This window comes from Atractosteus spatula, chromosome 27 (genome assembly GCF_055471065.1).
Source record: "Atractosteus spatula isolate fAtrSpa1 chromosome 27, fAtrSpa1.hap1, whole genome shotgun sequence".
Taxonomy (NCBI): domain Eukaryota; kingdom Metazoa; phylum Chordata; class Actinopteri; order Semionotiformes; family Lepisosteidae; genus Atractosteus; species Atractosteus spatula.
The window spans coordinates 2732433-2760012 of NC_142732.1; the positions used below are offsets into that span (position 1 = coordinate 2732433).

At 39.9% G+C, this 27580-nt stretch overlaps 1 protein-coding gene across 2 annotated transcripts in view; it reads right to left on the minus strand.

Annotated features, from left to right (window-relative positions):
* spns2 (SPNS lysolipid transporter 2, sphingosine-1-phosphate) overlaps window positions 1-27580 on the minus strand; it is an 89827-nt gene that overhangs the window by 22837 nt on the left and 39410 nt on the right. For both annotated transcript variants that reach the window (XM_088906980.1, XM_088906979.1), the window contains exons 3-5: window positions 15597-15733; window positions 7379-7530; window positions 2963-3029 (exon numbers count right to left, since the gene is read on the minus strand). In XM_088906980.1, coding sequence (XP_088763106.1) covers window positions 2963-3029; window positions 7379-7530; window positions 15597-15733 — 356 coding nt within the window. The remainder of the gene's footprint in view (window positions 1-2962; window positions 3030-7378; window positions 7531-15596; window positions 15734-27580) is intronic.

The window sequence follows — 27580 nt, forward strand, 5'->3', positions numbered from 1 at the left end:
ATTTTCAGAATTTCATTTTTTGTTTATTTGCTGCTGAAATTGAATATTAAATAAGAATTTTTTGTGCTGCTTATAGGTAAGGATTACAATTACCACTGAAGATCAACTAAACGCATCATTATTTGGTTTTAAATGCAAAAATGAGGAGAATTTAGCATCTAGAAAGCATGTTTTCAAACTGTTCATTTTTGACCATTTTTGATTGACAAGTGCTCGGTCAGCAAAAACGGCAAAATTGGGCCAAAATTATTTTTCAAGGAAATAACAAACCAACACCTTTCCTGCATTTCAAATGCATCCTAAAGCACAGCAAAGGCATCACGAAATGTCTAGTGCTGTTCAAACCCTAACCCTAACCCTAGCTCGGGCACTTAAAGAACATTTATCTTCAACCCTACCTACTCATACCATGGTGAAAATGCTGCCCAAATGACTGCAATCAGCCAGAAACATTTAAATTGGCATTTGTTTTGATTTAAAATGCAAAAATGAGGAGAATTTTTAGCATGTAGAAAGTAAGTTTTCAAACTAATGGTGAACAAGTTGCAGTGTAGGGAGATGAGGACTTTTGGGGAAAGGAAAACCAGTTTCATCTGTCAAATGAAATTCCTTTCTTAAAATCACTAGCAGGCTTACAGGAGGGCCTCAGGAGGCATTGCAGTATCGGCATCACCCAACCTAGCAGTGTTTTTAATATTGGTGTATCTTGGCACACATGGGTTCAGCCTGGCAGTAGTAGCTTGTATGTTTAGCCACTGTGCTACCCAAAAGTCAATGGCATCATGCCTGGGAATTCATAGGAGTCATATATCTTTTGAGATATCTTACGAGAAATAGTCTTAATCGTACATGTTGTTTTGTGATCTTATTTTATTTTTTGAGTTCTAGCCTCTGCTCATCATTCTTAATTCTAAATTAATTTGAATTCATTACCTATTCATTTCAGATTGACGATTCCAGCTCTATTTGAGCAGAAGCTGCCCAAATCATTTATAATGAGAACCTTTAATTCTTAAGCAGACCGGGGTCTGAACCTTTTCTCCTTCTAATGTTCAACACCAACTCCAGCTAGTGAACATCAAGGTCTATTGACTCTGCTATATACACTACATTACATTTCGAGAAGAGATGTACTATGAAAACTGAATTCACAGGGAAGCCCAATGATGGAAATGGATATTGGAGGGAGAGATCCTAAGGTGTGGAGATGGGGTGGGATTTCAAAATAAAATTCCTTGGAGAAATCTCCTTCTGGAGAATGATGCAACACTGACCAGTATCACTACTGTAATTAAAGCAACACCTGCACAGGGTTATGAGGTAGCCCAGCCCTTTGCTAATTTGCGCTCTTATGTTTGGTGGAATACTGTATTGGGTTTGTCTGGCATGTCTTAAATGAGTGAGATTGAGGAAAGGATGGATCTTAAGAAGCCCCTCCGAAACATTCTCAGACAGACCTTCCCAGGAGCAGTCAAATTCTCAGCCTCAATTAAAAGGTGGAAGGTCAAGTCCCAGAGTCCACAAGGTCCCTTCCTGCCCAGTCTGCTAGGGATAGATATCTGTTGAGATGCCTATCTACTCCCTGCCTTTTCCGAAGTCTCCCTCCCCCTCCTCTCCCGAGGTTTCCAGCAAGGAAGCCCGACATCTCGGAGCGCGCAAAACAGACGGAAAGCCGAACAAAGTGTTTTTTCCTCAAAGCAGGATATTGGCGGTACAACCTCATTTTTTTTTGTTGTTTTTGATCAGTGCCTCTGAACGAATTATTTGTCTTTGTGTGGCAGAACTTGTGTGAATACCCCTGCAGCCCATTTCAAAATTTTGCCACTGCTCTTTCTTTGAAATGGGTGAAAAGGGCGCTGTCTTTGAAAATGACTTTCCTGTGCCATGGACATCTAAAGTTACCATTTTGTGCCAATTCTAAGTTTTTTTTGCTTTAATTAGAGTGCTTTAAATATGGCACCTACTGTGTACTTTTACCCATGTGTTACTGCTTTCATTTCTTGTAGTGAAACAAGATGCACACAGCTGCACCACAGAAACCAGCAACCATGAATGAAGCTCCCTGCTTGCCTTTAAATGCACAAGATGACCACTGTGGAGGGCTTCAGCTTGCAACATCCAAACCAAAATTCGTCTTGAAAGAAAATATTGCAGTGTTAAAATGTTATACTTTACCCTACATGTGGTCTGACTACTTCAAGACTGCTGTGATGTTTGCTGTTTAAGATAGAGCACAAGCAGGGATCTGGTTTACGTAGATGGTTCTGCAATGTTTTGGATCAGAGAGGTCTTGTACTCCATCGAGGCGTGTTGCCTTCAATTAACAATCGCAAACTGTTGCTATGGGTTTCTATGTAACAATTTTCTTTGGCAATTCTGGACTAGCTGCATGCCTTTGAGGCTAGCTGTTTTAAACAAGCACCAGTCTGTGCTATCAGATACTTTCAAAACCATATGCTCTTTCAAAATGTACAATTGAGGCCTATTTTTACTTTGCAGACCTGCCGGATTTGACTGCATGCAATTCATTTGACATAAGGGAATAATGTTTGTTTTGGTGTGCTGTCAGAAAACTATGCTCATTTTTTTATTCCTTCACGGTAAATATCCTAGGCTGGAACAGTTTTCAGGTGAGCAGTTTTCTGCAGTTAAAGGCTTAACGAAAAATGCTGAGAATTGCATTTCTGTGTCAGTCTCTAAGTGAGAGGCCTTGGAGACCCTTCTTTTTTATAGAACTTGGTATAAAAACAATAGAAACAAAAGAAAGAGTGTCTAGTTTTATCCTGGTCTAGGCTGCGGTGATCTCATGGCATACAGAGTGAAACAGCTGCACAGTCATTTATCTGAGTTACACTACTCCAGTAGTGAGCAGCGTCTGTGCGAATCTTGTCCACAGCTATAGAACTTGACAAAAAGATACACCAAAAGAAAGAAGGAATCGATCATGAATGATTCTGCTTACCCTCAGTGCCCAGTGCCAGTCGCCTGCAGCTTGTTTTACACTTGATCCCAAGATGTAGCCCAAACCACTGGAGGAAAAGAGACCATCAGAAAAAAAATCACTTTTCCAAATTAGAAGAAAAATATAATCTGCTTTTGTTCTTCTTGGCTCGGCACACAGCAGCCACACTATTGAAGTATTTGTGCCACCAGGGATACTTTTATTTTAGGACATTTACTGCTGAAAACCTCCTGATTCGTACGCTGAGCTGCAGCCCAGGAGTTACAACATTTCATCACCAGCAACTTCCTTTATTTTTGCTTGTGTTCTGAAACTTGCTTAATGACCGAAAGATAAAGGTAACTATAGGATTTCGTTTTAAAGAGGCTGACCCTGTCCTGTAAGGCTCAATTGGAAGTGAAAAATTTTCGGAGTGAATGTTTAAGCTTGGTTTTTTGCAGGCATCACAGCACATACAGTACAATTCTGATTGAGGCAATTATGTTTTTTTTCCTTCCTTGGAATATTCTGTAGTTCTCTGTCTATCATGGCAGTACAGGATTATGACCGTGGGCTGATCCAGACCCAGGGCACAGTTCTGAGCACACTCTCTGACCTTGTCACTGTACATCCTCATGCAGTCTGTTTAGACCCGTTCACTGTGACACCTTCTCACATTGAGCCTGCTGCTCTGGTGTTAACTTACTGGTTTCTACACTGCCTAATGTCCTTCTTATACTATATCTAGGGTTGCGTTTCCAGCTAGATGAAAGTCTAAATTTCTAAAATAGATCATCTTAGGGAAGGGATATGATACCTTTCATGACTAATGGAGCTGAGGTCAGCCTTCTGTAAAGCGTGTGTGTGTGTAGACTTATTTTTCCTAGTCCTGTTCCATTTTGCAAACGTGTATAAGCAGCAAAGTTTCTCCCTTTGTTGGTCCTCTTCCTTTGACAAGCCAGCTTTTAAGGGGTATGTTATCATCATTATGAAATCATATGAAAAATTTTGTATGTCGAGCAGCACTTTCATTAATGTTTTTTTACAATATTAGTATTATTGAGACCATTAATGAGTTTGCTGCAAACAACGAGCTAGTTATGGTTAATACAGGTACTGTTGTCAACATACAACTTGCGTGAAGCTTCAAGGTGATTCCAACAGGGTAAAGTTAGTCTTCAAAGTGGATAATGATACTGTAGATGCATTCCAAACACAATGTGACCAATGTAGGCCAAAGGGTCCATAAGAAACAGCAGCCTAAAGTTCTTCCTCTTCAAGTAGCACCTAAAGTATTGTAAACCTTTATGCTTATAAATAATAATTGTGAAATAAATATAATAAAAAATACAGTTTATTCCCTAAGAATATTTTAAAGGCCTAATAATATTTCCAGCAGCGCGCATAACGTAGCCTTATCAGATTCAGCTCACTGCCTATTTAGACTGTTCAATTGAGCCAGTGCTGATATTCTGAGCAGATAACCATTGAGCCAGGAGGCAACAGACAGGCTGGTCAGGGTGTGTGTATTCAACCAAGGAAAACCATTTCCTGTGCAGCGTGTCCAACGCTTGAGGTCACTTCCTGGAAACCGTTAATAACAACTCCCGAACAATAGCAACAAACAAGACTGAAAGTGTTGAGGATGTTTTTTTTACTTTCCTGCATGAGGTCCAGTCACTCAGCTCTTATTGTTTCACAGTGAGCGTTAACTACCATTAAATATTTTGCTTTGGCATTCCAGAATTCTTTTGAGGAGTTGACGTTTCGACCCGTTCAGTGACAGCTCGGTGGTAAAACATTTGAAAAATTCAGCTGTTTGCGATGAATGATGGGGTTTAGAACCACGTCCAATTATTATTAAGAATAAAAACAATAGGTATAAAAAAAATAATGTGCCAATGGTCTGGCCTTTCTCCAGTCTGGGGTCTTTTGTAGGCGAGGTGTGTGTCTGATAAAGAATTTTGATAATGGCTTCTTAAATACCTATTGTTAATTTAGTTTTTTTTTTGTTTTCCATCTACTATAGTTTGTAAAACAAGTCAACATGTCTTTGGAAGGTTGGGGTTAACTGGGGCATCAGGGGAAAACCCCCTCGACAATATGAGAGCAGATGCAAATCCTGCACAGAAGGCAAACTCAGGACCCAAAAGGTACAAGAAAGTAGAGTCAACAGCAATGTCAACGTGCTCCCTCTTTCAGTCTGAATACGAGACGATTTCATTCTCTCTGCACTGTCCAGACTGTAGGATGAGCCTTAAACCTGCCGAGCGGTGGTGTGAATCCTGGGCGAGCAGCTTGCGCGCAGTGTCTGGAGAGCTCTATAAAGAGGGCAATGCAGGCCGAGTGACGGGGGCACTGGATTTGGGTGTGAACTAAGCGATCTTCATGCAAATTCCCGTGTTCCTGTGGCTAATGAGGGCTGTGAAGGAGTATCCTCTCACCACTGGGTCTGTTATTTTGCAAATCGCAGCATGAAAAGACACCGGGAAACCTCTTTCATTTGCTGTTATCTGAGAAGTAGGGTGGAACAGGATTCATTGAGTCCATATTGGGTGTAAAATAATTTTACAAGTATTGATTCAAATAGGATGTTTTGAATCATTGATTTTAATGCTTTTTTTCTTTGTAATAAATATCTGTTGTTTTGGTCTTTAACATGTAGTTCTCCATCGCACATTGATTTGAAATCTGAAGTCTTTGATAAACATTTGTGGGAATTAGTTAACAAGTATGATGCTTGAAATTATAGATCAGAATGTCGTTAGCTGAAAATTAGTAGAAACGGCAGGAAAATATTTCCAAATGTCATATAGAAGGTTAAAACACAGAGAAAAACCAGTAATGAAGGATTCTCACAGAGCTCTTAACTGTTGACAGCTCAGCACAGAATACCACAGTATCTTTTCATGTCTAAAAAAATCTAATTAGGTCCTGTCTCGTCTTCCAATCTCTTGACACATTTAAGAATAAAAGAACGCAGCCAAAGCTTATCCTCCAGCAAGAAGCTGCCAGGAATTCAGAAAGAACTGAAAAGTTAAACCGTTAGTGCAGGGGTGGGCAATCGTGAATTTGAATTCACTTTTAAGCAGCAGCACCTTCAGATCTGGGAGAAGCTGTTGAATCGGTCCTGATAAGTCATAGAAAGTTGGTTTCACTGAGTTGTAATGAAAACCTGCAGATGTACAGTACCACATCAGAATTGCCCATTAGTGCTGGATAAGTGCTCAACAGCCTCTGGTCACTCTCCAAATAAATGGATTTGGCTCTAAACTCAAGCTTTTCGGCTCCATTGTTAAAATGGTAAAAATGGCGTTTTATTAGCTGATCTCTGATTCCTCCCATTCCAAAGGAGATGTGTTTTCTTGCGAAGATGTTTGAGATTAAAGGCACAGCTGAAGACCAGCTCTGTTCTGATGGGAGATGGTTTGACCTTTTTCATTCTGGTTTCTTCTGCAGGTGAAGTGTTCTTCTTTCTTCAGTCCTTTCATTTAGGTGTTTGTGGCCTGTCTTAAGTACAACAATTGACTGTGACATCCTGTGTCCATTGACATTTACTCGTAGATACCAGGACAATACACTGCTCCCTCCTCCCCACTTCTTCCCCAGACATGTCTCTTCTGGCCTGAAGGCAGCATCTTTGTAGAAGACACTTCAGTTCATGTGGGAACTATGGTTATATTTAATTGTGACCTTTGAGTTGAATGGCTTTTCATCATTTCACTCCTGATACACCCACATTGCTTGTCATATCTCGGGTGAAGACTTGAACACCATTAATAAGAAAATGTCATCACTGTGGACGATAATAATTAGGTAATTGCATTCGTAAAACAAATTAAAGAAGCAATCTAATGTAGTCAACGAGTTTATTAATCTGGCAGATCTCAGTGGCATTGAAGCATACTGTTCTTTTGTCAATATCCACCAATTTTTTAACTGTTTTAGACAATTCAGGGTTGCAGGGGAGCCAGAGCCTATCCCAGCAAGCAACAGGCACACGGCAGAATATACCCTGGACGGGACGCATGTCCATCTTAGATGCATAGTCCAACATAGACACAGTCATGCACTCAATCACACAAGGGGCAATTTTCCAAGGAGACAATTAACCTACTAATATGTCTTTGAACTGTCGGAGGAAACCCATAAAAACATTTTCGAGAATGTCCAAACTCCACTCCCAGGGCTCAACCCAGGGCTCCAGTGCTGCAAGGAGTCTTACCACTGCACCACCGACATTCATTGCAAATGCTGGTCGTGACTGTGAGCTGCAGCAGAGTAATAGATGACTCTAGTGCTCGGTGACTGTGCAGTAGCAGTAATCAATGAGGTCAAGGGTGAGTCACTCGTGTGTAATTTATTCTGGCCTTGCCCGTCATTTCTGAGCAGTCGAGTAGGAAAGCTGAGTGACGGCTGCCCAGAAGCACAGCTTACCTGCCCAGGGGGATTGCGAAGTAGAAGATGGAGAGCATCATTGTGCGTGTGTTGTTAGTGAAGAGATCGCCAATAATGGTCGGAGAGATGGAGGAGTAGCTGGATTCTCCGATGCCCACCAGGCCCCTCGACAGGACAAACAGCCAGTAATACTGCGTGGAGAGGAGAGCGTTCTTAGAAAGACACATTTAAGAACTAACACAAAGCAAATGAGCAGAATAGATACAGGGCTAGAATTCCAAAAGGTAATCAGTAAAAGATGTTTATTTCCATATTCGTTGACTCCGTTAATGTATAGTTTGCCTAAGGTACAGGCATCAGTCATACAGTGAAATGACATTACAGCACGAGAAGGAAAAATAGAATAAATCTACTATGATGTTTCGTTTACTATAGGAGTTATTAACAATTATAGCTCTAAAACTGCAGCTTACAATCTGATCTTATTCACCGAGCAACAGAGGGACAATCTCTCAGCTGTAGCTGACATCACTCCTCATCTCTCTGCTGCTAGCGACTAGAGTGGAATTTAAAGCCACTGACATTATGGTTGCACATTAATTTACATGACATTAATTAAATTAAATTGATACACAACTGAATATTAAATTGTGGTCTGATAATTCTTTGTGACCCTCAATTGACAAGATTTATGGGATGACAATGAAAGTACCATAACACGATAAGAAACCTAGATTACCTTTCTGTATTTCCTACTCAAAGTACTGTAAGGCATTCTGCCATGTAACAATTTAATAGATTTTAAAAAAGAAATTTAGATACCTAGACAACATTGTTCTTATTCCTTATTAAAACCAGTGTAAATTTCAGTTAAATGTGAATGGAAATTTTTAGGGATCATTAAATGTGAAATTATGTTATTTCATTTAAGTTAAATGATAAGCAAAGCATTATCTAAATTACCCTGGGTTCTGTAAATGTTATGAAGGGGGTTTAGAAATAGAATTTGAAACATTTTTTCTTAAGCATTTACAATTTTCCCATTACCTTTAATACACAAACCTCTGCTGTGCCATTCATTTTTATTTCTATTCATTCTAAATTATACTGTTTGGGGGGAAAAAAGAAAATAAATGCTTTGCGGTTAAGGCTCTCTCTTTGTTCTTCAGCTGTAATTGCTATTTTGGACATTTTTCAAAGGATGTTGTTCCTTTTTTATACAAAAATTCCATAAACCCTGTTAAATGAGAGATAATTTGACTTCACCCTGTTAGGTTTGTTGAAGCCACCCTGGCAGTTTTATTACTGTTTTGTGCAGCAACAAAGTTAGAAGTGTCTAAAATGGTTATCATAGATTGGTCCCACAAGTATTCATCATAAAATGCCCTTAAAAATCGAATGTCTGTTGTGACACTCTGTGTGCCACAGCTAAATTTTATCTCGCGCTCATAGTGTGATGACTGAGTCAGTCTGTGGTAGTGTACTGCTTCAGATGTACAATAGTACTGGAGTCAAAAGAAAACCTCAGTGGGTTTCTCTTGATGGATTTATTAGCTGCTGATATACTGTAGCAAGCTTGTGTGAGTGGTGAAGGTTTTAACTCCTACACAGGCCAGCGTATGCAACATCATTTCATTTATTCTCTCAGATTCTCCCATCCCCCCCACCCCCCAACTCATATGCAGCTGAACACATTACATTAAAAACTTGTGGATCTCACCACAGATATGGTTGAAAAACTACAAATCCCACGCTTCCCCATCCACTCTTCCTCTTCCCACACTTTGCGAATGGTGCATCACAACCTGAAAGCCAGGGGTAAAACACACAAGTGCCTTTTTCCCAGTCAAACTGGAAGCCTGAGCCAGCCATCGGAAGGAGACGTGGTATTTTCTGCTGAAAATGTGGATACTGACCTTTGCTCTTTTTGGCACCAACACAAGAGAAGGAAATTCATGTGGAAGTACCTCCTCCCTTTCTCAAAATACTCTATCTTTATATATATCTTAAGCCATGCATGTATCTTCAAAAATCCCCACTTGCACTGCAGTAAGATATAGGCTATTCAGCAGAACAGCTACATCCTCAGTTTTGGTCATAGTGTCCCCCAGAGACTGCATGCTGTATATAAATACGTAATATATAAAGCAACTCCCTTTCCTACCGTTTTGTGAGCATAATGAGAATTGTTCACAGAATTCAGTTTTGTATGCTCAGTGCATCTAAGCCTGAGCTCTATGTGCATGTGTTTCTTACACCTTCGAACATTTCTAGCAAGTGGATGATTAAATATCACCTTAGACAGCACTGCAGCACAGAAAGAGAGATGTGTGTGTATGCATTTAGAATTATCCTATGCTATTTAGGATCTATTTCACATTCTAGTGCAGAATAAACAGGCTGTTGAGAAGCTGCAGAACAAGTTGGTCTGTTTCTGTGATCATTTATTTTCCCCCAGAACTGCAACCACACAACTAGAATGCTGCTGGCTTGCTGGCATTTTCCTATTGCAGGACTATCTCAAACATTTTTTTTTAAATTGTCCTTTTGTTTAGAGTCAAACGAAGCCAGGAACATGATAAAAACAACAGTATAGTTGCATCAATCAATCAACAACTATACTTTTTGCCCTTTAAAATATAATTAGTAGTAACAGAGTTCTATTCCTCTACAGGTAAAACAGGGAGAACAAAACAGCATAACTGTCACCTGCAGCTGAATTAAATTTGAAAAGCAATCTTATTTTAATGAGCTGAACAGCGTAACAAAGAGGTTATAACACCTATTATAAACAATGTTCTTCTTAAGCTCTTCTTAAGAAAACCTCAAAATGTCTCATTAGACTCTTTGTTTTCATCTATGTTGTGATTAATACACTTTTACCCATCATACTAAGTACTTTTCTTTATTAAGTGATGCTGGTTTTATCATAATAATGTTTGAAAATAAAATGACCGCTTTATAGCTGGTAGATATTCCACTAGTTCTCTTCATTAAATCCAGAAGAAAAAGTTGCAACAGTTTGATGATGGCCTTCTGTCTCCTCCTCCTAATCTCGGTTGGAATACCTAGTGTGAGCTGTGCCAAAAACAGAACTAGAAAAAAATGCACAGATTGTCAAGATCAGATCTCAGAATAGGCTGGACTGTTAAACTAAGTAGGCAAGTGGTGACTGCTATTTCACAAACAGTTTGTAAACAGCATTCCAGCAAAAAAGGATCAAAAAGTTACAAAGAGAGGAAAAGAAGAGATTAAGAGATAAAGCACATATAAATAGAAAATTGTGTGTTTTATTGCACATGTTCAAACAAGCAGTGAACTGTCTAGGGATGAACTGCATTCCATTAATAGCATTCTTTTATACCTGATGACTCCCAGTGTTGCTGGGTTTTGTGGAACAGTTCTTTACTTTGCTATTACATAATTCCAGGGGGATTATATGATGTGAAGCAGTGCTGACTGGAACAGGGTTATTCTGAGTGGCTCCGGTTTGTGATGTGCTCATACATGACAAAAGAATTTTTCTCTCTTCTGTGCCGGAGGGCCAAAGAGGCATTATTGTCTATTTAGATTTAGCCAGAAATTTCCCTCTTCCGCATTAAGAAACTCCGTAGGAGCTGCTTGTCCAGCTTAATCCTGATCCAAAGAGGCATCTGAAAACTGAAACCCTGAGCAGTAGCGATGACAGTCTGTTTCAGGTAAACAATCATTATGGAGTTTTCAATTGATATTGAAAAGTGCTGCTTTCTCACATCTTCAAAATGTGGGAGTATATTTTGTGGCTTTGTTTGTTTTATGGATAAATGGAGTGACTGCAATCCTGATGAAAACTTATTTATAACTCATTTGTTATGTGGTGGCGAGTGGTATCTATAAGCAAACCAGCAGTTAGGTCACAGCACTATAAATTATTGAACTTGTGCCCCCTAGCCATTTCTGAAGAACAATGAGGCATACTTTGAAATATTTTTTTGCATCATTGAAGAGGAAACAAACTTCAAGATGAAGGGTCAGCAGTGGCCTATTTTTAAATGCTGAAAGACAAAAACAGATACTAACAACATACAATTCCCTTAGCACCCACCCACCCAAAACCAAAACACAATGTAAGAAGTTAATTACACTTGCCTTTACACTATGTACATAATCTCTTGAATCTGTGCCTGTACACCAAAGCTTTATTTTTTCAGTTTTATTCTTTCTGCTCCATAACTTCACAGAACAAACTGACCTAGAACAATGCCTGTGGTGTGAATATCAGTCTTAATTTGGTCATGAGCGTATGCAGTATGTTGAAAACTGTACTGATGCAGCCCACTTGGCTACCACATGTTGCTCCTATTGTCTCTGCTGTTTTGTGTCCAGGATTCACAAATTTAATAAGACAAGGTTCTGTTTCTAAATAAAAGAAAAATGTGAGGCCAGTCACAAGTCATCATAATGATGGAGCTTAAAATGTCAATCAGAGGTGAGAAGGTATCTTTCCTATTTGGTCAAGACTGGTTTAAGATTATTTTTTCAAAACAGCTGTTGAGCTGCAATGTTCTCATCTGCCTGCTTGTTCAGTTGTTCCTGAAAAATCGCAGACTGACATCATTTTGACTGCATCTGCCACCTTTTCAGGAGAAATATTTACGAGGACCACCCTCTAGGCTTTCTCTTGTTGTTGGCTTCCCATTAAAATTAATGCATTCTGTACATCTGAGACTCTTGCATAAGTGTTCAGTGCTCTGCGTAGTTACAGTTCTCTGCTGCTGACTGACAGATCAGAAGATCTTGACAGCCCACGTGTAAGATGACCTTGCGGAGAACATCCTCCGCACAGTTCTCTGAGAAACCCCGGCTTGCTCCAAAGCAGGCTCTGTTATTGAATCAATGTGCTGACAGCAGGGGAGTAAGAGAAGCCAGTGTAGAATACTATCCAGTGCTGTCCCGAACTGGGACTGAAGGAAATAAAAAATCTTTAGATGACTGATGTGTGTTACTTTTCATTTGGCAACTCACAGCAATGTGGTTTAAACAGCAGATTAATTGGAAATTGGAAAGAATTTTCATAAAACTCCCTAAAGTAAAAAGCATTTGAAGACTATGCTATTCCAATTTTCCATGATTAACAAGAGAATTGTTTTTTATCCGCCTTTTACTGGATTTGAAGGAGTGGCTCCATACCAGATCATGGATTTATGCTGGACCAGTAACATAGCCTTCACTTTTTAATTTACACGTTTATTTCCTTCATGCTTTCTCTAATGCATTGTATAGTACTTGACTTTTCCTTTCTGAAGGACACAACATGTTGATCTAATGGAATTGTTTCCGTGACACATTTCATTACATTTTCCTGATCCATGCCAACATCTGCTTAGAGACATTTTAAATAGTACTTTTTGGCTCAAATTGCTTAGCATGCCACTCCACTGTCAAATGCATTTGGTGGAAACATCTGGAGGTTATGAATTAATCAATTAACCCTTTTTGGCAACTAATGGGTTTCTTCAAATGAAGAGGTTCTTGAATCAAAAAGCTTCCAGGCCAAAGTTTCTCCTGTTAGTATTGTGAGCTGGTAAATGTCATTTTTTTACATGAAATATACCATCCATCCATTTTTGAACTGCCTCTGCCAATCAGAATACGGGGTCTTAGGGGAGCTGGAGCCTATCCTGGCAAGCAGCGGGTGCAAGGCAGGGTACACCCTGGATGGGACACCAGCCCATTGCAAACACAGACACACACCAGGCACTGTGTTCCCAGAAGCCAATTAACCTAGGATGTGTTTGGACTGTGGGGAGCAGCCAGAGGAAACCCACAAGAAAATAAAGAGAGAACATACAAACTCCACACAAATAACACACCAGGTCCAGAACTGATCCCAGGGCCCCAGCACTGTGAGGCAGTAATGCTGACCACTGTAGCACTGTGCCGGCCCACACTAAACAGACCACATTTTAAAAGTGTCCACTAAGGCTATTCCTACAAAGGGCAAATGCAGACTGATGAAAGAAAACTCGAATACCAAACTGCAGTTGGGAACATAACATATTAGCATATAATAATCCAGTTACTCAAAAAACGCCTCCACATGTCACACTACCAATGTAATCTTCCCTGTGTAGCCTCCTGAGCCACAGCAGTTCTGTCCCAGTAGTACAAGAAGGGCAGGTGCCTGGCCTGGGGAGTGACACTTGGTGGAATCCCGGTGGCCCCCATTGGCAGTATAAAAGTGTTTTGGGGATCACAGGGAAAAAGCAATCTTGTGAACCCTTAGGTGGCCCTATTCCTCACTCATAAGTCAAATCTCCAATCTTCCTTGATAGTTAAGTACTATATAGCTATATTGATAACAAGGTAGTAGGTGTACAGTATAGAAGGTATAATATTATGAGTAAATAAGCCAGATGAGTTAATACAAAATGGCTCATTTAGACAATGTATTAAGCACTGTGGGGAACTCACATATATGTGATATGTCAGAGCTCTGGGGTGAAGTTTCCCTTTAATATACAGTCATTGTGAAAGTAAAACTAACTAAGAGACACAGGGCAGTAGAAATAGGTGGTGTGTTAGTTTTACTCTGGAAGTAATCCGAGACAGCAGTGGCATATTAGATGTTTGTCTAATATGTCTGAACAAATAATGATTTTTTTTCTTTTTCTGATATTACAGTCCCATTGTATGTGGGTGATCAGTGTGATCACAAGGAGGAGGCGTCACATTGTTCCATGAGGAATTCATCCTCTGACCCTCCCTCCCCTTGTGAAACAGCATCTGCTAGAAAAACCCGCTTTGTCCCGTGCATGATCTGGCGCTGCTGTAGTGTGGCCATTGGATCTAATTGGAACGAGCCGCTTCTCGCGTTTGTGTGAGAAACTCTGTATTTGTGTGGCTGTGCGTTCTCAGACGGGGACCTTGATAACGTCACTTGATGGCTGCTGTGGTTGAAACAATGAGGTCAGAAAACAGTGGTAGAGTAATGCACACAGCACAGGTTTCACAGGGTACTTTTTCAGCTCCTGTCTCTTCTCAGACTGAGACACTGGGTTTTTTTTATAACTGGGTGCACAACTGATCTAAGTAATTTGTGTTGTTGACCCCCCATCCTCCCGATTTCTCACCGATACATTTTTCAAGATGTTAAAGCATCCTAATGCTAGTGTGTAGGCTATTCCCCCATGTGGTAGAAAATTAGGTCAGGAGCTGTCAAAATGGGCATTATTGATGTTCTTTTCTTAGTGGGTAGTGAGATACACAAAGACATTTTTTCTGTGTGCTATTACCTAACCCACTATTCCCCACGGTCCTGAAATCAGCCAGGCTGGATCTGGGCATCGGAAAACACCTTCCTCCAAGTCTCACTGCTTCAGCTGGACTGACACCATTGTGCAACAGAGAGAGCTGAATAACACCCATCTCTGCAACCTTTTTAGAGATCCTGTCTCCTGAATGCTTAAGTGGCTGCCCTCAAATCACAGTGGACAGTCTCTGGTCTCTTCTGTACACATTTACGGAACTGCTGAATCTGGCCGCGAGAGTGTCATCTTCAGGGAATTCATAGTTTGTCTACTAGTCATTGCTTCTTTTTTTGGTCATATTTCAAGGATGTTCTGGACATACAATAACTCACAGTGGTCCTTAAATTAGAACGGAGTTAATCTCATACAGCTGCGAAAGCCTGGGCAGTGTTGTATTGTTTTTTTCTTTTTTTAAGAAAGAACCAATAATTAACAAACAGCCCCCTTTGACCCTAATTGATTAGGTGATTGTGTGATGCATGCTCTCATTAGGTCATTGCTTTATACCAATGACCTTCCAACCTCTTTAAAAAAAAAACCTTTTCACTCAACACAGAAACATACAGAAGAATAGCCTAAAAGGCTTATGTAGTATGCCTTTTAATCAATCTAGAAACAGACCTCCAGTATTTGGTAATAAGCATATGTGTCCATCTTAAAACTCCCCAGATACCTGACTGATTAGTTTGACATTAGAGTGTTTCCTTTTACGTCTGGCTTTCAACATTTTCTGGCACTTTAGTATTATAGTATAAATAATTTAATCTGTTTTTGTTAAGAGCAGTATTGTTTTATTATGCTCTGAATGAATTTCAACCTCAGGGTAAGGTTAACTAGTGGCTTGTTCCTTACACATCCATACTGAGTGGTTCCAATCTGTAGTAGGACCGAGCAGGGATTCACACACGCAGTGTTCAGGCTTTGGGTTTAGAAGCCTTGGAGATGAAAATCAAGTTGGATCATCTTACCTCTTTGGTGATAAACGAGCTGGACAGGGTTACAGCCGACCAGAAGAAGATGCCACAGCTCAGGATGATCTTCCTATTGAAACGGTCTCCAAGGTAACCAAAGATGGGGGCTGCAACCATGAAGCTACAGATGAAGACTGCAATGACACAGGGAACAAAAAAACACAAGTCTGAAGCTCAGTGGTGGAATGCGTGAAAGACTAGCTTTTGTTCTGCTTATAGGAGTTAATTGAGTCATTCCTGTCTGTGGCATGCATTGAACTTCTCTGACAAGTCAAAGAACCACTCACATAAAAGGAATGGAGTTTCTCTTCTGCTAATGCCCATCATTAGAGTAGTGTCTTGAATCTGAATCTAAACCTCTTGACCACTTTGATGAAAGCATTGTACTGATTTGAACTAGAGGTAAAAGTGCACTTTCCTGTATCTTAAATCAAGATCATGTCTGGGATCTGTTATTCTTAGGCTAAAGCAAGCATTAGAGTCTTCTTGTGTTTTGACTTTTCCACTTTATTCCTTGCTAAAAATTCATTTTAAAATGAGCCGTTTGCAGCTCAGGGCTGATAAAGGCTACAAGGCCAATTATTGTGTCACCACTCTTGTTCTCACATTCAGGGAACTCTGTGTGAAGGACAAGTGAAAAGAGGAACCATAAAACATCAGTAAGAAACCTAGTGCAAACTGCCCAGAAATCCTGTCTGTCCCGCCCTAGGGCACAAGGGCTTGGGACTAAGCTATTGCAAAAAAGAAAGTAAAAATCGAATGGAAAAGGAAGCTGGGGACTTCTGCACTCAGACACTCAGTCCTGGCACGGTGAATTCCCCAGATGCGGATTTGAGGATATCCTGAAATCAAGCACATTTACCTAGCAGTGTACAACCCTCCTCAGTGTGGATTCAGAGAAATTAAACCTCATTTTAGAATAAGGGGAAAATACCCAAGCATTGTGTGCTACCTAGTAAAAAGCTAACCAATGCCTTGATAATTACTGAATATGAGGTTGTTTGTTAAAATGTGTTATTTCCAACTCAGTCTTCATTACATTATTTCTATATGAAGCTTGTATTTCTTAAAAGTAGGATTTGACAAAAAAAAACACAGCTAGTCAATAAAAAGAAAAAAACCCCAAATATCCCTGAATTATTAATGCTTTTAAAATGAGTGCAGCGAAGAAACCAGTGATATAATTCTTTCCAGAATTAATCTTGACAGTGGGATTTGAAGCTTATCGCTGTCCGAGAACTTACTGACATCAGATTTGCATAAACATTCTCTAGGGTGAAAAATATCAAGAATAGCTGTGCTTCTTGTTGCCAGAAGTAAGGAAGTCTCTATAAATCAGAAACAATATGAAGGTAAAGACATTTAAAGATGGGGCCTCTCTCCAAGACTTAGTATGAAATATACATTTTAATGAGACATTGTTTCACTGGTTGATACAGATGCTAACTTTATCAGAGGGGTCTTCATCTAGGACCATTGCAAAAATGCTGGTTATTTTTGGCTCTTCCACATTTCTCTGTATTAAACATTGGGAAGCCCAAAGCCTTAATACATCATGGAAAAAGTAAACCATAGTAAAAAAACAAATTACTGAGACTCGGACTCACATTCCTATTCGTGAACTACTTTTTCTTAGGTTCATATTTTCAAAAACAAAACTAAATAACATCAACATAATAAAATAAGTTGGCTGTTCCTGCCCAAGAACGGCAGAAAGGATGCGAGAGGAGGCCTTACAGCCTAGGTCGTCTGCTTGCCTGCTCCTTCACTGATCCGAGCACTAGTTCCTTGAAGTGTTACTCCCCCCCCCCCCCCCCCCCCAAACTTTGGAAAAGTGGTAGCAGTAAAAATGTCACTGTTCTTAATTTCAGGTGTAGAAATCGCCAAAATAGCATGGCTCTTTGGGCAGAAGTGGAATTGGGTTGTTTTTTACTGCTCTGGTATATTGCCCTGTTCAATTAATTGACAAGATAAGGATTTCTGGCAGTGCTATTGTGAGTAATAACAATGCCATAAAAAATGCAGAGTTTCATCTGAAATATAATGCATACAATTAGCACTAAGTAAATGTGATGACAAGGCCAGTTTTGAAACATTCAATAGTCATTTACAGTACTTAAGTATGTAGGAATTACAAACACTTGTTTCGAGGTGTGACAGATTTTTGAGAAACCAGCTCCACCTCCAGTATCGGGTAATTGAACAAATAAAGGTCATACTTTCAGTACAACCTGTCCCTATTTCTTCACATGTGTGTGTCATTCTTCCTGGAGAAGATAAGAGAGGTTACAAACGAGAGAAGCTCATTTGGCCCATTCAGCTCATTGGTTGCAAGCAGATGATTAATCTGAAGATCCATCGTTTTTTGGAAGAACAGGGTTTTGACAATGTGGTTGGGTAGTTAGTTCCACAATCCCACAGCCCTCCCACAAGGTTTCTTTCACAGTGCAGTGTTCAGCCATTCTTATTCTTTCATTGCATAGCTGTAATGCTAATCCCTTTCATTTTAGTAATTTCTAAAAAACAAACCCCAAATCTTGCTGAAAGTTATCAGCACTTCGTCAGCATCACTGCAACTTTCCAGTTCTAACTTTTTCTAATTTATTTTTCTAATTTTCCTGACTATAAAGTAACTTTCCTCAAAAAAGCATAAATTGTGCACGATGTGCCAGAATTGTCTCTAATACAGAAATATTAGAAATGCAAGGTAGGTGGTGCACAACTAGCTGCATTGATAGAATGAGCTCTATTGTCCTCTATTGAGATATATGTGTAGAATTAAAAAACAAAATTGGAAATCTGGCCAAAGAGTGGCCACACTAATTAGAAATTGATTGGATACAAACAAGCAAACTATTTTTCATCTGGTCCTGCTCTTTCACAAGCCCTTTAACCAAAAGGGTTTTTATTATAAGTTAGTTCAGTGTAATGAAAAATACTGTCTAACCCCATTGAGGTTATACGTTCACTTAAACTTCAATTCAATTGAATCAGTCTCTTTGTAATATAAAGGAAAGCAAGTAAAATGTCACCAAAGTGGATGTATTGTTCATACGGATTTCAAAAAAAGAATGTGTTTTTGTTTTCCATTGTTACATACATGCGATATGCACTGGGAATTTACTATACCAGCAGACTTTCCCAGAGGAAATGAAAGCAACATGCTTCCTAAGCCTCCTAATGGATTGTGTGACTGGAACACAAACTATACATTATATCTTTTTTCTTATGTAGTGTCCTTACTGCTGGCATTCTGATGTCAACTGGCGAAAGATCCCAAAGATCCTAGCATGCTTCAAGGTGATGTCTTGGGTAAATCGAGAGTGAGCAGAACATCTTTTCCTTCGAAGGGGAGAGGGGGCGGCAAACGCCATGTTCTGCCAGTTTGTTTTTTTAATTCTGAAGCTCTCCACCATGCTGCTCAATTCAGTTACCAGCTCTTGTAAAAGAGTGATGCCTTTGCAAAAGGCCAGGGGCGTGTTGCCTTCCTGCTGTCTGTGAAGTTGCTCCAGGAGTTAAAAAACAGAGCTTAACGACTAAACCGAACGCAAGTTCTCATGGTTTTCATTTTAGCTTTGGGCTGACATTTATCCCCAGACTACTTGTTACTTGTCACTTTGGCATCCAAATAAGCCTAATTAGCAAATACCACAGAACCGTCACACCCACCTGGGCCCTGCTCCCTCATTCCTCCGTGCTCCTGCCCAATCATTGGCCGATGCCAGGTGTGGTGGCAAGAACCCATCCTGGGGAATTCAGCTAATTGCCCTGGGTCTAGGAAGCACTCATTCCTGAAACATGTGTGCTATTTCAGTCCATTGTTTTGGCTCTGTCTGTTCTTAAATGGTTTAATCTGCAATTTTCATACACTTTGTCACGGGTGACACACGGTTTTCGAGTTATTTCTTTGCAAACCTGCCCTGTTTCCTCCTCGTCCACCCGCACCAGAGTCTCAGTGACAAAGAACTACAGGATCACGCTGTACGAAACGGCATTTGGTATTTGTGGCCTTTTTCTGGTCGCAAGGGAAAAATACTTTCATGTAACAAAAGTAAGGCCTGTCTTAGAAATACCAAACATCCTCAACAAATTATCTCTATTAATGTGGAGTTTCCTATCTGAAGCAATGGTTCTAAAAACGAAAATCCTCAGAAAATTAATAATGAGGTCTCTTTGATTGTTTTTCTCCCTAATGCTGCAGGCATTTTCCCCATGGCACTGATCTCAATTGATTCAGAATATCATCATTAATCTTTACAAGATAAACTTCCAGTGTCTTTTTCCCCACCTCTTTGTTAGCATCTGTTTTTTCCCTGGTTTTCTGTCTACCATTAAGAAGTGTAAATGTGTAAAAAAAAAGTGGAGCTATTTCCTCTCTCGCAGTGGGTTTAAAAGTATGTTACTGAGGAACAGTCCACTGGGTATTATTTCATCACGTTTTCTCCCAAAGTCTAGTCCTTGTCTGCTGCTGTGATAACACCATTTAAAGCAGTGTTTTACTGAACACTCTTTTGTGCCCTTCCTGCTTCTGAGAATCAGGAGGGCTTAGTGCTGATTTCTAGTTTGTATCACCAGTGAGAGATTGGGAAATTCGCAGGAACTGTTTTGGTAGCATAAAGAGGACAGGCATTTGCATATATCATGGATCCAGCTCCATAATAAAACATTAGTGGCATCACCAATCAGGAATTGCCAGAAACATCAGACAGAAAGGCTGTGTCATCCTGTCAGCTGTTTCTCCTTCTGGTGGCCCACCTTTACAATACCACCCAGGTGCCTGGCCTGATGAGCTTGTGGAACTGCTTGCAAGTTTGTTTGCAAACAATGGAAAATCAACACGCTGTAACTCAAAACCACATTTTGTTTGTTTCCATTTTCATTGTTTGATCTGTCATGTCCTTAGAAAATCGGGGATTCGTAGTTCTCTAACACTTGTGCTTGCACTGTTCTGTTGCAAGAGCTTCCATTGTTTATTAACCTGCAGATCTGGTGGGACATACCGTAGGCTGCTGTTTCATCCTTGTAGAATTTAACAAGGAAAGGACAGCTATAGAAGAAAACACAATGGCCTACATGCAAGAACATGTGGAGGATTCTTAGCATGTTATACCTTTCTGAAAGATTTTATATATGTCAGAAATAATAGGGCAAACCAGGTTCTATTGCAGTGCACGTTTGTACAGACAAAGTAAGATAAAGATGGTAAGACAGCTACTGTACAATACAAATGGCATAAAGTGACATAAAATGATGACCATCATATTTAGACAGCTGCCCCTGAACACTGCTCAGATGCTTCAATCAGCATCTCGGAGGTGGAAGGGTTTCTGTGTTCCAGACAGAGCCAAGCAAATCTCAAGGAAACGTCACTAAATGTTGCTATGACACGGGCTCTACACTTACAGCTTTAAATTCCTATGGTGTTTTTGAACAGAAAACGCTTGCACACACAAAGCTATAAATCGGGATTCTACTATTGAACCTCACAAAGGCCGGTGTTTTAATACCTGCGGTTGAGCAGATTGTTCTTGCTTTCTGTGTTATTCTCTGATTCCACACTTTCCAAGCCTGTTTCTTTGTGTGTCTCTGGGTTGTTTGTCTGTGAGCAGCTGGGAGCCCAGCTTTCTTGTGTGATCTCAGCAGTGTCTTCATGAGGAAGAGCTTGCCGTGGATAAATAAATACAGCTGAAAATCGGAGGAAATCCAAAATACAACAGCTTGAACTTTGAATCTTCCATGCTTTTCTGTTATTTTTTCCTGCATTTGGGCACTTACTGCAGCAGGTGTGATGTGTACTTTTAATGGATCTGTAATAAATTAAAGTTGCTGTCAGAAGGAACATTCTTTGAAGCATCCTACACGAGCAGAGCACACACACACCAATTCGCTAAATATGAAAGGTAATGAACATAAGAAAAGATGTTAAAAAAAACAGTAGGAGGCCATTAGTCCAGTCAAGCGTGTTTGGTAGTTAGCAGTTGATTGATCTTATCCAGCCTTTCCTTGAAAGAAACCAGTGTATTGGTTTAAACAACATGGCTGGGAAGCTTGTTCCATACTCCCACAGCCCTTTGGGTAAATGACACTTGTTTGCTAAAGGAAACTTCTGTCATGAGCTTATAGATTTTTAGAAGAGTGGGAAAGTATGACATAACCCTGGCAACATGATGACTTTGTCTCTTCTGCACTCAGCAGTCTAGATGTATTGGTGTTGTTTGTAGCTGCTGTATACTTCCTCTGAATAACAGCTGTGTAAAGGTGCAAAGACATGTATTCATTAGAAACCTTTTTATGCTTATCTGTTCATACGCAGATCGAGAAACTCTACTCAAGTGCATTCACAAAAGATTCCATTATCGTGAGACTCTAGGGAGATAACCCCTTAGAAAAAATGGAAGTCAGAAGCAAAACCTTCACAATGTGTTGTGGGTGACTCCAGTCTGTTTGGTACAAACTTTCTCCCACAGACATATCAGAAATCAAATCCTCCAACCCAGAACAAATCTCTTTTAACACTAAGGTGACCTTATAAAGCCAAACCGAAGAAAGAAACATCGCAGGACTTGTAGCAGCAGCAAACCACTGCTATTGCATTGAACTGTGGGGCCATTCTGTGTTTATGTTATAACCAAATACAATTATGCAACGTTAAAAGAAAATGTTACATGGGAAATAGTTACAAGCTAAGAATACTTAGCACTGAGTAATTTGTAATAGCCAATAAAGGCAAAAGAATTACAGACTGCTGGAACACAGAACACGGTGATAATAATTGGCATTTGTGATGTAATTTTGCTACTCTTGAAAATAATCCCAAAATATTTTTCCCTTTGAAACAGTAATAATCCATTCCACAGTAGCAAAACTGTCTGGCTAGTGAATTTAGTACTGAGTGGGTGGTTTACTCTTTGTGAAAATTGTGTCAGATAAGTTACCTTCATATTCAGGATTCAGATACTGTACACAATTAATCATGTTTGAATCAGAACTGGCCAGGCAATCCTTTCATAATTCATTTAATTCCAGCATAGTTCAATTGCGTTTACTGTTGGGTCTTGCAGTTTTGGAAAAGGATTTTTTGATTTACTGAAAAAAAGTTTTCAATGGTCAGCTTGACACTTAAAAAACAAGCTGGCCATTGGCTCTAAGGCTGGCTGACAGTTGTGTGTCCCTTCTGCTCTTCCTTTAAAAGGTTTTGCAGCACTGTCTTCTCAGTGCAAACATTAAAGATTAGAATTAGAGTGTCTTTACATCATTTACCAGCACAATGAAAAGGCTGATATTCAACTTTATAATTATTTCCACAAATTTTCTTTTTGACCACAGATTAACCATATGGGCAGAGCTTTGTTGTTAAATGTAATTATGTAGTTATATAGTTTGTACCATGAAATGTGATAATGTCAAAGTGTTTTATATGCCCAAGATCAGGGTCCAGTTAATCTCCAGAACTCAGAAGACTCTGAAAGTATAAGCCTCTGTATGAAGAAATATTTGTAAAACAGTATTGTTACAACTATGTAATACAATAACTTTACTGTATTTGGGCTGCAATTCATCTGTCCATTGCATTTGGATCACACTTGGAACAAAGTTTACAGTTTGCAACTGCTTTGCATTCCACGAAAGAAATGTGTTATCATCAGGGGAACTTGAGTGATCAAAATAATGCAGTCATAGAACTAAAATAATTGGCTAGTTCATTGCTAATATGTGTGAAATGTTTCCTGAGAATGTGGAGAATGTGGATATGTCACTTAAAGTCAGCAGAATGACGTGACATCTGCAACCACATTGTAGCTTAGGACCCCCGGTGTACTTTAAATCACAAATGGAGCACTCTCTGAATGAGTCACAAAGGATTTTACTCAGGGAAAAAAAAATCACTTAAAGTCTTAAAGTCACAATGACTTAAAGTCATTGACAGCTTCACAAAAAAAGTGACATTTTAACATTATATCTTCAGATTTTTTTTTCAAGAAATGACAGCACATCTTGCTGTCCAAGTAAAGGTTCTGTTACTAAGACTCCTGCGCATCTCTTTGCCAAGGTTTTTGTCCCTTCGATGCAGAATACAAATAGTTTGCGAAGAATTTCACGAAATTCAGAAAATTATATTTGGATTAAAAGAATAGCACTAGTACCTATGCTACAAAAAACTAAGATTCACATCCCTGTCTCCATATTTATCTCAGAACACGTAAATACACACCAGAGCAATTTTTCCACTAATACAGAAAGACATTCATCACTGCTGTATGTGTACACTCATGCAGCAGTGCATGTAATCACTGCTTAACTCTTTATGGATTGAATTTTTTTCTGTGTATAAAAGGAAATGGCCATATATTGTAGGAAACAAAGTTTTTTTTTAATGTTGTACAAGGTTTTAGACTTAGAAGTGCTGAAAGGTAACCAAGCATGTTGACTATTTTGAAATTAACAGGTTGTCAAATGTTTGTTTTATACAAGGCTTGTACAGTATGTAGTGTTTTATTCAATACATAATATTATCAGTTTTATACGTTTTTCAAGGATGATGAGTGAGATTTTTAAAGAATAATAATTCAGCTACAAACAATGACTCGGGTTCAATGAGACTGTGGATTTGTGTATGGTGAAACCACCAAAGCAGTTCACATAAAGGAAACTTTTGCGGAGCGTGTACCTTGAATGTGGCCGAGATTCCAGGAGTTTTTTTAAGTAGCACATGGTTCCCATCTGCCTCTCCAGGAGATAAACTCTGGCCAGTTTCCACCTCAGTTCTGTAGCTGAATGTCATTTCACGACTGTCACGACTTTCCCATCTCAACAGTCCTGAAGGCCAGATTCGGGGTTCTTTTTGTTCGGGGGGTCTTTCAACAGGCCATTAAGGGTTAAGTTGTGTGGGAATACCAGCAGTTCAAATTGACTGCAGCTGCTCAAGATAAATAGAGTCCCTTCGCAAGTCTCCACATGTCACCTCTGTCACCTCCCTCTGGCTTCACTGCTCACAGCTACAGTGTCATATTTGCCTGCTCGCGTTACCTAGCAACCAGACAAGCTCCTCTCTTGACAAACCAGTCAATCCACAGCAGGCTGCTACAGCCACGCTCCCATTGTGACTCTCTTTTAATGTGCTTTAGCATTTCCAACACAGTACATACAGTACTCTCACCCTCTCATTTCCTACGTGAGGCATCTACTGTAACAAACCTCGACTTCAGTAATCGACAGGTGCAGTACTGGGCCAGTGGAGGGTGGCTTGGGGTCACCACTGTTTTGGACTATAGTGTTACTCAACCTTTACATTTAGGCAAGTCAAAATATTCAGAACTCAGCAGATCTGAACAAGTGTTACTTCAGTGTCCTGCTCATGTGACAGTGTGCCACGATTCACATACATGGGTAGCCTTTACATTATGGTTGCAGATCTATGGTTTGTGAAAGTGGAATTATTCTGCAGGTTGCTGATATATGGCTTCCCATCTTCTAATCTATGTAAGCTGTCAGTAATCAGTAGCCTATTTTGTGTTAGACATTATCCACTTAAAATATCTTAATCTAAAATGAATTCTTCTTAGTGATAAATTCTCATGCCAATGATCAAACAGGATAAACGAAGATGGGTAAAAAAGACAGCAGACAGACAGCAGAAGATGACTTTAATGACTGTGTACTGACAGCGTCTCATTGTCTCCCACTCTTACAGAATCTGAGGTGTCTCGTTATCTCCTGGCTACAGCTACCTCTCAATAAGAGATGAAACTATTGAAATGTACAACAAAAGGTGTCATGTCCTTTTTGCAAAAAAAAAACAGTATTACATTTAAGTCTCATCATTTTAACAGGTCAGCTGCTATTGAGAAGAAGTGGTTAGCACTGTGGTTTCCATCTGCGAGAATTCATGTTCACTTCCAGAGTGAGGTGGATCCTTAAGGGTGTGCACACATACTGTATACGTTTCTTTCAGTGAAACACAATTCAAATAAATCAACAGACTCAAGCAACAAGTGCTGCTACCGCTTGTTCACTGGTGAGGTATGTTTAGCTGCGACACGTGTTTTGTTTTCCTCGTTTGACAGTTTGAGCAAGAAAAACAACTCTTCACAACTGAAAAAGTGCTATGGGGTTGGGGGTCTATTGTCCCTTCTGTTCACAGGGTGGTTTTGTCCTGCAGGAAAGTGGCAGTGTCTTTCTTTCACAGGGAGGGCCTTGTCACTCGGCTGGCTCATTTGTGAGTCAGAAAGCCAACAGTTGGATTTCAGGTTGCCGCCTGGCCTTGTCTGCACCTCACTCCTATTTCATTGTATGTCCATCTGCTGCCAGATGTTTACAACATGGATCACTGGTGACCTCCAATTAATTTTGTTTGAAAGTGAACAGAATGCTGATTAAACTGGAAGGTTGGTTTCTATAGAAAGCAGACACAGTCAGTTCACCAACTGCTCCTGAGATCAAACCTTTATTTTCGAAACCTAAAAATCTTACTATAAAGAAATGAACTAAGCCCATGAAATGTTCTGGTTTTGCCTCACAGCTCTGGGACCCTGGGCTCAATTCCTGGTGTGCTATCTTCCCCTTGTTGGTGTTCTTTTTTTCTCCAGATGCTCTAGTCTCCTTCTACACTAGTAAGTTAATTGGTTCTGGGAAAATTGGCCCCAGTGTGAGTCTGTGTGTGTTTGTGTGTGTGTCTGACCTGCGATACACTAGCACCCGTTCCAGGGTGTAACCTGCTGTGAGCCTGTTGCTTGCCGGGACAGGCTCTGGCTCCCCCATGACACTGTATTGGGCAGAGCAGTAGGAAAATGGATGGATGGAAAAAGTACATGTAAAATAGAGACTAGGAGCTGTATTCCTGCTTTTGAAGAGCAAAACTGGAGTCCGCATAACATTATCACTTATCAGGGCTAGGCAGATTGTAACATTGGTTCGACCTGCATCAACCTGTCTTAGATTAACTGCCTAGAGAAGCACAACTGTGATCACACAAGCACTGGCTACCAAATACTTCTTTTTACTGTACTTTGCAGCATATTAAAATGATTTCCTCTGGTTTACAAGGTTGCATCTGTTTTACCATTTGCTCATCAGGCACGGACTGATCAGTCCTGCTCTACCACAATCGAAAAGCAAAACCAACACCTTGAATTTATGATTTTATGAAACCAGTGGGCGAGAGATGGTATCTAAACCTGACCGCTCCTGCATAATTGTGGTCACAATGGAATGTCTCAGCATGGGAACAAAACGACACATCAGACAAAGGAGGCTGCCTGTGTCGTGGATCAAGCACAGCCCACATTCATTCTTCAGAGTAATACCTTGTGTGATGCCCAGAGCAAAGCTGGGAGCCTTGAGGACCGAAAGCCATTGTCATGACTCATCTGCCACCGGTAGAAATACTTATGAGAATGTCCTGGAACAATGAACACCAAGAAGCCAAAAATGTCACCCTTCTCTGCTGCAGCCAGCTTAATTAAAGAACGGTATTTTTCATGTGAGTTTCGATAAGCCTGTTCCTGAGAAAAAAGCCTTTGTAATAATGCGGAAACGCCCATTTAAGATTTACTCAAACGATTAGACCGACTTCAGGAATCCAAAGTGATAAAAAGGCCGGGTAATTGTTTGAGGAATCTCAAGGCGTGCGTAGAGATGAAAGGGAAGGAAGTTCAGTTACTCAAAAACACCAGTTCTGGATACCTTTTTAAGTTGGATTGATAGAAAGCTACAGTAGCAATGAATATGCAATAAAAACTAAATTGATCGCAATGTACTGTGATGAATATGGAATGCTATTCAAAGTTTTTTTTTTTAAATGGAGCTACTGCATGTTCTGGTGCTTTCAGTTTTCTTGTGAAACAATCTGGTTAGTTCATAGTTTGAGTTCATAACAGTTTTTAGCTGTTCCTTGCATGAAAAGAATTGGTGCTCTTTGTTCTGCACTGAATCTGTGTGAGTAAAAGGAGCTACACATGAGGAGAAATTTAATGTTGCAGGGA